This window comes from Aquarana catesbeiana, linkage group LG04 (assembly GCF_042186555.1).
Source record: "Aquarana catesbeiana isolate 2022-GZ linkage group LG04, ASM4218655v1, whole genome shotgun sequence".
Taxonomy (NCBI): Eukaryota; Metazoa; Chordata; class Amphibia; order Anura; family Ranidae; genus Aquarana; species Aquarana catesbeiana.
In genome coordinates, this window is record NC_133327.1 from 43,328,331 (window position 1) to 43,340,911 (window position 12,581).

The following is a 12,581-nucleotide window of genomic DNA, read 5'->3' on the forward strand; positions in this document are numbered from 1 at the left end:
CTACAGCCAGGAGGGTTGGCAGGGCCTGAAGAGGACTTACTGGGAGCAGTAATCCACCATAGGACAGCTAGCACTAAAAGACTTCCTATTTCTATTTGTATGCTACATCAAAGGGACCCATGGTCCCTGCCTGCAAAAGGCAGTTGCTGAGGCCTGACTGAGTTAGAGTTGGGCCTAACTACGTGCTAGCTGTGCCTGGAGTTTAAGTGATGTTCTGGAGAGAGAGAGTAACAATCTGCAAGCGAGTGATTTGCTGGAGCAGACTGGAGTAAGATAAGTGTATATAGTTGTCCCATCTGATTGCTATCCAATCAACCAATTGCTTGTTCTACTGGGCATCCCATATATTCCCATCCCTATCCAAGTTCAAATCCCTCAATAAAAATACAAAACAACCACATGGGCTGTTCATTGTCTCAAAGGTGATTGGGAAGTGAATGCCGGGCTGGGCAGGGTGACAGGTGGGCCACAACTTTCAGCAGCCCCTATGGTGGTACTGCTACACCAGAAATAAGTGCAGTTCTCCCAAATGAGCACACAGACCGCAATAATGCATGACAGAGGTTTTAAGCATTCCCCATTCCATTTAAAGAATGTTGGGACGGTGTTCTTAGGGTCATAGTCAGCATTTTTCTTCCTCCAAACACAGCGAGTCAAGTGAATGCCAAAGAGCTCCAATTTTGGTCTCATCTGACCACAGCACTTTCTCCCAATCCTTCTCTGAATCATTCAGATGTTCATTGGCAAACATCAGAAAGGCCTGTACACTTGCCTTCTTTAGGAGAAGGACCTTGCAGGCGCTGCAGGATTTCAATCCATGGCGGCCTATTGTTTTAGCAGTGGTTTGTTTGGTGACTGTGGTCCTGACTGCCTTGAGATCATTCACAAACTCCTCCCGTGTAGTTCTGGGCTGATCCCTCACGTTTCTCATGATCATCCTTACCCCATGAGGCGAAATCTTGCATGGAGCTCCAGACCGAGGGTGATTAATGGTTATTTTGTATTTCTTCCATTTGTGAAAAATTGCTCCAACAGTTGTCCCCTTCTCACCAAGCTTTTTGCTGATGGTTTTGTAGCCCATTCCAGCCTTGTGCAGGTCTACAATCTTGTCCCTGACGTCCTTTGACGACTCTTTGGCCTTACCCATGATGATGGGTTTAAATAAAAGAAAGAAATTCTGTGGAGAGGTGTAACATAACGAGTTTTCGTTAAGAGCACCTTCTTAAATTGACAGGACTAATCTGTGTACCACATGAGCACATACTGTAGCCAGTCTGCGGGAGCCAGAATTATTGTTGGTTGGTAGGGGATCAAATACTTATTTTACTCACTGAACTGCAACTCAATTTATAGTATTTTATCATGTGTTGTTTCTGGATTTTTGGTTGATATTCTGTCTCTGTCATTTAAAGTACACCTACAATAAAAATTATAGAAGGAAAACAAGTAGCAAGACAAGAAGAAACCTTCCCACATAAAAACTCCGCCCGGTGCTCAGACCTTGAAGCTGCTGACACCTCCAAGGTACCTAAATAAGGAAAGGGATAGTCGGCACTCAGGATAACATCCAAAATAGTATTCATTTATTAAATACACGTATGGAGCTGTAAAACAGCCTACGCGTTTCGGACGTTAGTCCTTAGCCATGACTAAGGACTAACGTCCGAAACACATAGGCTGTTTTACAGCTCTGTACATGTATTTAATAAAGGAATATTATTTTGGATATCATCCTGAGTGCGGACCATCCCTTTCCTTTTCTAACAAAAATTATAGAGCCTTCATTTCTTTGTAAGTATTCTTTTATAGACTTTTATAGTCTGGACTTCGCTTGTTGCATGCTTATTCCTTGTTACTCAAGAGACTAAAACCAGAAACAGCCAGGCAATGAGCTATTTCTGAAAATGCTCCTCAACAGCAGCATACATATTGATTTCTGATGTGTGGTATATGCATTGTCGAGAAAAAAATAAGATCTCATTTTATAATTGGACACTGCAGCAAGGTGTCTGGATCCTCACTCTAAACAGCTAAAATCCTGAAAACAGAATAAATACTTTATCTATAGGTAAGAGGCACCTCTTGAATGGATATTTAAATTCTAAAGCCAGTCCCTACATGAAATGATTCTTGGTGTTAGATTGTATATTAGAGGTCTGTACAGAACCACGTACATGCTATAAAACAAGGCAGACTTATTTTGTCTTTCAGACGAGCAGCTGATACAAGACGAGGACGACATGACCAGTTCTACATTCAGGCAAAATGGTAAGAATATTCCCCACCCTGACCAAAATCTTATGTCCTTTGTGTTGGGGGGGGGGGGGGGGGGCCTGTGTTATTCAGGAATGAACAATAATGATTATTATTGTGCTTCTAAGGCAGGACCAGGACCAGCTGTGCAAGATGTCAGAGGAACCTGTCCCTGCAGAACTCAGTGAAAGTCCTCTATTGCTTTGTGGTCATTCTCATAATTGCTGTGATTGTGCTGGCATCCTTAGGTAAGGTGAAGTCAGGTCACCACCTGAACCTCAGTAGATGAAGTGCCTGTCTATGTATTTGGATCATGCTTTATTGGGTTTGTTTGCCTTCCTCTGGATCACCTGTGGTTATATGATTGTATGTATAGGATTGTATATATATTTTTCTCTTCTATTGGTTGAACTGGATGGACTTTTGCCTTTTTTTCAACCAGACTAACTATGTAACTATGTATACCTTTCAAATATGTACAGTATATAGCTCTAAAGTTGGAGGGTTATCTAGAGTAGAGAAAGCCACCCACTTAATTCTTCACCAGAGGAGCCTACACAGTCAAGACTATTAAAATTATAGATTTAAATAACTCTGACACATTCCACAGTGCTGTACACTGAGCCAGACACATCAGTCTCTGAACCAAGGAGCTTACACCCTAATGTTCCCACTACAGTCACACGCAACTATACATTTGTTATAGCTCTTATACAGTGGGGAAAATAATTATTTGATCCCCTGCAGATTTTGTAAGTTTGCCCACTTACAAAGAAATGAAGGGTCTATAATTTTTTTTTTACCATGGGTTTATCTTAAATGATAGCGACAGAATATCAACCAAAAATCAAGAAAATAACACATGATACATATGTAATAAATTGAGTTGCAGTTTAGTGAGTAAAATAAGTATTTGATACCCAAGCAAAACATGACTTAGTCCTTGGTGGAGAAACCCTTGTTGGCAAGCACAAAGGTAAGACGTTTCTTGTAGTTGGTGACCAGGTTTGCACACATCTCAGGAGGGATTTTGGTCCACTCTTCTTTACAGATCTTCTCCAAATCCTTAAAGTAGAACTATAGGCAAAACTTTTATTTTTATTTTGGATAGAATAAGGGAGGGTTAAAACCCCTGTCAGATTTTATTTCGCCATATTTGTCCCATTGAGGGGATTTCCCTTCACTTCCTGTCCCATAGCCAAACAGGAAGTGAGAGGATATCCCTGGGGACCCCCAGGTCACCAGAACTAGTGTCCCCATTGCATAGTTGCCAACATTGTAAAAAAAATTTTAGGGACACTTTTTTGGCTGTAGGCGGAGTCACATTATAGTTAGGAAGCGGGACAGGCATTTGTAGGCGTGGCATAGAAAAACGAATGTGGCATGCTTTACGTGAAATAGTGGGCGTGGCTTAAATCGACGTGGCTCAAAGGGGGTTTGATTAGAGTCTGAGATGAATGACGGATGGAGAGGGAAAGGGGATAAGGGCGAAAGGGGGGAGAGGGAGAGGGATGGAGGGACAGCAGCACCAGATCCTACACTACAATAGCAATATGTGTATTCCAGAGTTTAACAATCAGCAGATAAAGATACTCCAAACACCTGGTGTTAGCGATTCAATCATCCTGGCACCATGGTTGTTATGGTGTCTGGATGATTGAAGCGCATTATTTCTATTATTACATTGTAATATAAAGTGAAATCATTCAACTCACCATAATGCAGAATCAGTGGAAGCCCTGAGCGTGTCACCTGTCAAGTCGCCTGCCACCAGATGCCATCAGTTGCCCCCGTCCCTCCTTACATCAGGTGCCCCCATCAGCGGAGCCTTCCTCACATCTGTGTCTCCAGCAGCGGAGTCTTCCTTACATCTGTGTCCTCAACAGCGGAGCCCCTCCTTACATCTGGTGTCCCCATCAGCAGAGTCCTCCTTACATGTGGTGTCCCCATCAGTCCTCCTTACATCTGGTGTCCCCATTAGTCCTCCTTACATCTGGTGTCCCCATCAGTCCTCCTTACATCTGGTGTCCCCATCAGTCCTTCTTACATACGGTGTCCCCATCAGTCCTTGCATCTGGTGTCCCCATCAGTACTCCTTAAATCTGGTGTCCCCATCAGTCCTTACATCTGGTTCCCCATCAGTCCTCCGTACATGCCCGTGGTGTCCCCATCAGCCTCCTCAAATCAGCATCTGTCCCCAGCAGCGGAGCCAGCCTCACATCAATGTCCCCATCAGCAGAGTCCTCCTGTGTGTCCCTGGCAGCAGAGCCCTCCTTCATGCCGTGTCTGTCCTGTCCCCTTCAGCGGCAGCTAGTGCGCTCCCGGGTTTCTCCGTGTGTTCAGTGGAGAGGGGAGGGGCCTCCCTTTCCACTGAACACAAGGGGATTAGTCAGCGGCAGCCATCTTCTTGTAGCCCGCCAGCTGTTTTTGCTAAAACATTCCCGATTTTCCCGGGACAAAAAGCAAAATCCCGGGAATTTAATCGGGACAAGCTCCGATTGGGACGATGGTCCCAAAATTGGGATTGTCCCGGGAAAATCGGGACTGTTGGCAAGTATGCCATTGGAAGATTTCCTCTCTATTAGTTTTCTATGGACAACCCAAAATGTGGGGTTTTCTTTAATTTTACTTTCACTTTCAGTGATAATGGTAAACAGGAAAAATAGAGAGAATGAATCTCCCTAACGGGGGCACAGACAACAATAAAAACTGACAGGTGTTTTAATCCATCTCCACTTTGTCCAAAACGAAAAAAAAATGTTTTGCTTTTACTTATACTTTAATGTTTCTTGGCAACTCAAAGTTTCAGCTGCCTCCATAAATTTTCTATAGGATTAAGGTCTGGAGACTGGCTAGGCCACTCCATGACCTTAATGTGTTTCTTCTTCTTTTCCACGTGTGAAAGAATGTCTAGCTGCGCCATTGACTACCAGGGTTGCAAAGGTCGCACTTGCGGCTGCACCCTGGTTTTTGGCCACTATGTGTGTGTGGGGGGGCTGATAGAAGAGAGGAACAAGTTTTGCTTGGGTCAGGACTCAGGAGATAGTACACACTCAGTAGAGTAACCGCACAGGGGATCGCCTAACCAGTCTCTCCACCTATTCAATTTGCAGCTGCAGGCAGATGGGGCATGCTGTCGGGAAGCAGAAACTCTAGTCAGCTGACCTGGTACAGTTAAGGGGGGAGAGCTGGAAGACACAGAGTGAGGGAGACACTTGAAGGTAGCCGAAAGCAAGCAGGGATAACTGAATAGAAACTGACTGACAGGTGTCAGCAAGTGAGTGTCACTACCGCTCATCCACCCCAAGCACTGTCACTGATCTTATCGCCCCACCAGCACTGCCACTCATCCTATCCTCCCCACCACTGCCACTAATCCCATCGCCCCCCCAGCACGGCAACTGATCCTATCCCCCCCACCAGAGTTGCCACTCATCCAATCCTCCCCAGCACTGCCACTGATCCCATCATCCCCCCCCAGGCACTGCCACTGATCCTATCCCCCCACCAGCACTGCCACTCATCCCATCCCCCCAGCACTGCCACTCATCCAATCGAACTCCCATCACTGCCACTGATCCCATCATCCCCCCCCCCAGGCACTGCCACTGATCCTATCCCCCCCACCAGCACTGCCACTCATCCCATCTCCCCAGCACTGCCACTCGTCCGATCAACCCCCCCAGCCCTGCCACTCATCCAATTCCACCCCACCAGCAAACAATGGGTGAGCTGTAAGGATGTGCAATAACTTCCAGCAACCAATCAGTGAGCAATAATGCGTGCTCTAACCTCTGGCAACTAATTGCAATTGCTTCCTGATCTGCTGCAGTAAACTGATTTTGAGTCTACCTGCTATTTATTGTATGTATCAGAGCAAGTGGAGAGCGAAATTGGGCCGGGGGGGGGGTCCAAGCAGTATTAAAGAAGGTCCTGACAAAGATCACAGAGGCATTCACATCAGTCCCTGCATGAAAGGAGCTTACACTCTAATGTCCCCATCACAGTCTTGCACTATTATTAATGTTAAAAAGAGGCTCTGACAGGAAGCAGTAAAGAAAAAGGTATGCCACATCCCATAATTTAGAAACAGAACAAAGGATTCTCCTTGAGTGGGATTTTTAGGGCATTACCATAAATGATACAATATAGGTATAAAAGTAATTTTATTCCAAAGATCAAAAAAGTGACAAAAAGTACAACATATAAACATCAAACAAAAATAATATATACAGACAAATGCATCAAAGGCAACATGTATGAAATAGAGGATACCACAACATGGCAATTGAACAGACCAATGGTATGGAGTGTAGTAAGTCTCACTAAACCGACGCGTTTCGGAAAGTCCTTCATCAAGGTTTAACAAGTGAGAGTTACCATTTTCAAAATGCAAATGTTATAAAGGCATCCAAGTCTAAAATCAGCTTCACTGCGGTCTCCCAGGTCATGCGCACAGATCTAGTTTCCAGGTCCGAAGATTCTTTTGGACCCCAGCCCGCGCACAGGCGCCGCACCAAACTTTTGGACGTGGCTTTTCTCAGCACTTATTGGAACTGTATTCTATATACGAGTCACCTATAGTACCTTACATTACCAACAATTGGATTTTCGTTATGTGCGCATGACCTGGGAGACCGCAGTGAAGCTGATTTTAGACTTGGATGCCTTTATAACATTTGCATTTTGAAAATGGTAACTCTCACTTGTTAAACCTTGATGAAGGACTTTCCGAAACGCGTCCGTTTAGTGAGACTTACTACACTCCATACCATTGGTCTGTTCAATTGCCATGTTGTGGTATCCTCTATTTCATACATGTTGCCTTTGATGCATTTGTCTGTATATATTATTTTTGTTTGATGTTTATATGTTGTACTTTTTGTCACTTTTTTGATCTTTGGAATAAAATTACTTTTATACCTATATTGTATCATTTATGGTAATGCCCTAAAAATCCCTCTCAAGGGGAATCCTTTGTTCTATTATTAATGTTATATATTTATGTAGCCTCAACAGATTCAGCAGGGATGTACAAAGAACACTGACCCATATACATCAGTCTGCATCAGAGGAGCTAACACTCTAATGTCCCACTACAGTCACATGCTATTATTATACATGTTTATGCCTCTGGTCTATTCTGCAGTGCTGTAAAGAGAACTCTAAGGGAGTCATATCAGTCTCTGTACCAGAGGAGCTTACACTCTAATGTCCCCACCACAGTCACACACTCAAATTGAAGACACAGCACAGTTGCCCCAAAGCACACAAAAGAGAGAAACCCATTTTAGGTGGGGGTGTTCTTTAAAAATGTTGAAATCTCTTTTTTGGTGTAAATGGATTTGACCAAAAGTGACTTCAGGGGAAGTTGCTTCATCTGTGTCTGATTTACTGAAGCAAAACACAATATTTCATCTGAGAAGTAAACAGTCTGACTATATGACCCTCAAGTAATCCGTGTTTTCTTCCCAGCTATTCAAAACAACGCATGTAATGAAAGTGATCTGGCGATGAACGTTTATATAAACCATTAGGACACGGTCACATGTGTGCCGGTTACTGGAGGAATGTGGGAGGAAGGGTCATCCACTGTGCTCTGGAGAGCAGTACAGGATGTCTGACTTCTAACTGTATTTTTTTTTCATCTTTATAACCAGAATATTTCTTAAAATGTTATAAAATCAGCTAAATACATTTGCATTAAAACAAAAGGTTTAATAGGTAGCCACAGCCTGAGCATACTGCAGAGAAAGACCTTTGCTCTCTGTGTGAAAGCAGTGGTCTCTCTGCAGAGGTCCCAGCACCCCCTGCTGAACCAGTGCTAGAGCTGCCCAATAAGTATGGAGGCATGAGCTTTGCTGATTGGGAAGTTCTAGCTCTGACTCAGCCTGGGGCTTCTTTGACCTCTACAGAGAGACCACTGCTTCGGTATAGAGAACAAGCGCAATTGTTTTACAAATATTTTTTTTTCTGCCAGTATATTCTACTCTCTTTATTGCTGATTGGATTACCAATTTACACTTTACACACACATCTGAACTTTAATGGCGATCTTATTCCGTAGGTCCGTAGGGTTCTATATTGAGTTGGCCCACCCTTTGCAGCTATAACAGCTTCAACTCTTCTGGGAAGGCTGTCCACAAGGTTTAGGAGTGTGTCTATGGGAATGTTTGATCATTCTACCAGGAGAGCAGGCACTGATTTTGGATGGGAAGGCCTGGCTAACAGACCCTGCTCTAATTCATCCCAAAGGTGTTCTATCGGGTTGAGGTCAGGACTCTGCGCAGGCCAGTCAAGTTCCTCCACCCCAAACTCACTCATCCATGTCTTTATGGACCTTGCTTTGTTCAATTTTGTGCAAATCTTTTGGAACAGGAAGGGGCCATCCCCAAACTGTTCCCTCAAAGTTGGGAGCATGAAATCATCCAAAATGTCTTGGTACGCTGATGTCTTAAGAGTTCCCTTCACTGGAACTAAGGGGCCAAGCCCAACCCCTGAAAAGACAACCCCACACCATAATCCCCCCTCCACCAAATGATTTGGACCAGTGCACATAGCAAGGTCCAAAAAAAAGACATGGATGAGTAAGTTTGGGGTTTAAGAACTTGACTTGTCCTGACCTCAACCTGATAGAACACCTTTGGGATGAATTAGAGTGGAGACTGCGAGACAGGCCTTCTCGTCCAACATCAGTGCCTGACCTCACAAATGCACTTGTGGAAGAATGGTCAAACATTCCCATAGACACTCTCCTAAACCTTGTGGACAGTCTTCCCAGAAGAGTTGAAGCTGTTATAGATGCAAAGGGTGGGCCAACTCAATATTGAACCCTACAGACTAAGACTGAGGTGCCATTAAATTTCATGTGTGTGTGTAAAGGCAAGTGTCCCAATATGTTTGGTACTATGGTGTATGTGTAATTATTGGATTACTATATTTTTGCCCATCTTTTACTCAAGTTGTCCCTCATCCCCCAGATGTCTTTCATGCTTTGTTTGATACCCTTTCCCAATATCTTTAGGCTGGCCATGTGACTGACTGCAGGGTCACCTTCTATTCTGCACTGCTAGGCAGTCCTCTATGATGCAGAGAGCTCTCTGCATCATTGATTGTGTGTGCAAGGTGTCAGTGGTGTCACTTCCTTAGAGGGCGGGTCTGTGATTCTCTGCACTCACAGTATGCACTCAGTCAGATGTTGGGAGTCATTCAACTAAGAAAACTGAGGACATCTAGTGGTGGAAAGTAATTATGGCTGGGGACAGTGCTAGAGAGGAGGTATGTATTGTAGCTAGAGCTGCTTTTTTATTTTAACACCTCATGCGAATCTATTATCAAAAAAAAAAAATATATATATATATATATATATATATATATATATATATATGCTTAGAGTTGGGCTTTACAACACCCCTCCCTAGCATCTCACAAAAAATGATACTTACTGTTATACTGTAAAAATACCTGTCTAGGTATTTGCAGGATCCACAGCTCGGGGGCCCATGAGAAGCCTGAAAACTCTTTGGCCAGTTCCTCACTTCTTCTGCACATGTGTGTCTTTCTATATGAATAAGTGAGATTCTTTGGTGCATGTAAAGAAGAATCAGAAAGTGACTGGCTAGAGAGTTTATAGTGCGTCTCCCTGAGGGCTACACAGCGCAAATCTCGCAGAAACATGGACCGGTGAGTTTGAAAATGTGGAGGTTAGTGGGACGGGAAGTAACCTAATGGATAACTATAGTTATCCTTCAACATGATTCGTTGGTAACCCTGGAGTGAGCACCCTGTTCATTCTGAGTTTATCCCTATGCACCCTTATCTGCACTACAACAAAATTATAGTATATGCCACAGAAAAAAGCCATTCACATAAATTTCCATGTCTGCCAGGGCTCTTTTATACTTCTAATTCACCTTCATTTGACACTCACTGCACTGTGAAATTACCAGTTCAAAACTGTGTAATTATTCTGTCCTAACCCATGAATAGGATAATACATTTTTAGATCCAAAGAGACCCTCTTAATCTGGCTGCTGAAAATAAGACCAGTACTAAGGGTCCCATCTTTGTCAATGTTTTTGCAGAAAAGAATTACAAAGTCTCATAAGAACATCTTTTTCATATGATTCCTTTAAAGTGACTTTGGAATGTCTATGATTTCCCTGCAGTTTTTCGGAAAGTCAATTCCCTCTACGATGACTTCAGCTCAGCAAAGTCCAGTTATGAGAAGAAGATTGTTTCGGTGCAATTTAACCTCCAGGAACTTGGTAAATATTAACGTCTGAGCAGAGAATTTGTGTAATCGTACAGACATGATGTTTGCTTTTAGGCAGACAAATTAGCATCTTTGGGTCAGACAGATGGGCACCATCCATTTTTTATTGAATGAGCAATCAGACAGGCTGAATCCATCACTTTTGTTCTACCCTTTGCATAAGCAAATATATAAAAATGCAGCCTATTGTCTCTGTATTTCATTTTGTATTTCCTTACAGGTTCCTTTCTTTTCAAATATCTATATAAAAAAAAGTGCGCAACTCATAAATTACAAAATATATATATATATATATATATATATATATATATATATATATACCACTTTATTAGATAGACCTTGCTAGTGCCTGGTTGGACCCACTTTTGCCTTTAGACCTGCTTTCATTCTTGGCATAGATTCAGCAATGTGTTGGAAACATTCCTCAGAGATTTTGGTCCATACCGACATAATAGCATCACGTAGTTGCTGCAGATTTGTCTGCTGCACATTCATGATGCGAATCTTCCATTCCACCACAACCTAAAGGTGCTCTATTGGATTGAGATCTGGTGAGTGTGGAGGCCATTGGAATACAGGGAACTCATTGTCATGCTCAGTGGTGAGATGATTTGATCTTTGTGACATGGTGCATTATCCTGCTGGAAATATCCATCAGAAGATGGGTACACTGTAGTCATAAAGGGATGGACATGGTCAGCAACAATACTCAAGTAGGCCATGGCATTTAACCGATGCTCAATTGGTACTAAGGGGCCCAAAGTGTGCCAAGAAAATATCCCCCACACCATTACACCCCCACCACCAGCCTGAACTGTTGATACAAAGCAGGATGGATCCGTGATTGGATGTTGTTTTTTACGCAAAATTCTGACTACCATCTGAATGTCGCAGCTGAAATTGAGACTCATCAGACCAGGCAATGTTTTTCCAATCTTCTATTGTCCAATTTTGGTGAGCCTGTGCAAATTGTAGCCTCAGTTCACTTAGCTCACAGGAGCTGCACCCGGTGTGGTCTTCAGCTGCTGTAGCCCATCTGCTTCAAGGCTCGATGTGTTGTGCATTCGGAGATAGTATTCTGCATACCTTGGTTGTAACGAGTGGTTATTTGAGTTACTGTTGCCTTTCTATCATCTCCAACCAGTCTGCCCATTCTCCTCTGACCTCCGACATCAACAAGGCATTTTTGTCCACACAACTTCCGCTCACTGGATATTTTCTCTTTTTTCGGACCATTCTCTATAAACCTTAGAGATGGCTGTGTGTGAAAATCCCAGTAGATCAGCAGTTTTTGAAATGCTCAGACCAGCCTGTCTGGCACCAACAACCATGCCACGTTCAAAGTCACTTAAATCCCTTTTCTTCCTCATTCTTATGCTCGGTTTGAACTTCAGCAAGTTGTCTTCACTGCGTCTAGATGCCTAAAAGCATTGAGTTGCTGCCATGTGATTGGCTGATTAGCAATTTGTGTTACTAAGCAATTGAACAGGTGTACCTAATAAAGTGGCCGGTGAGTGTATATTTAAACCTACCTGAGTTGGTCTGGATGTCTAATGCCACGTACACACGGCCGGACTTCCCGACAGAAAAAGTCCAATGGGAGCTTTTGGTCGGACATTCCAACCGTGTGTATGCCCCATCGGACTTCTTCTGTCGGCATTTCCGATGGACTCAGATATAGAACATGTTCTAAATCTTTCCGTTGGAAATGCCGACGGAGTTTAGCCCGTTGGCAAGTCCGCTCGTGTGTACACGGCATAAGAGGAGCGGTGAGATGGAGTCCAAGGAAAGTACTGTTTGATGTAATATTATTTCCTGAGGTTCAAGGAGAAGTGAGCATATAGTCTGGTTGTATAGTGTAATCACTGCACTGGCAGAGACAGGGATGTGAGCTGCCTGCTGACAGCTCACATCCCGTATGCCAGCTCTGAGCTGTCAGTATTCTGTGGCAGCTTTCTATATAGAAATCTGCAGCAGAGATAAACATAGTACAAGGGACGCTTGATTAATAAATTGTAACCGTATTTATTGACAAATAACCATCCAGACTTAC

At 43.3% G+C, this 12,581-nt stretch overlaps 1 protein-coding gene across 2 annotated transcripts in view; it reads left to right on the forward strand.

Annotated features, from left to right (window-relative positions):
- The window catches only part of SCARA3 (scavenger receptor class A member 3), a 61,120-nt gene that overhangs the window by 20,930 nt on the left and 27,609 nt on the right, over positions 1–12,581 (forward strand). Inside the window, exons 2-4 of one of the 2 annotated variants that reach the window (XM_073625129.1) lie at positions 2,212–2,268; positions 2,382–2,501; positions 10,422–10,520. In XM_073625129.1, the coding sequence (XP_073481230.1) occupies positions 2,212–2,268; positions 2,382–2,501; positions 10,422–10,520 (276 nt within the window). Of the gene's footprint in view, positions 1–2,193; positions 2,269–2,381; positions 2,502–10,421; positions 10,521–12,581 lie in introns of both variants that reach the window. The other variant, XM_073625128.1, reaches the window with a different exon arrangement.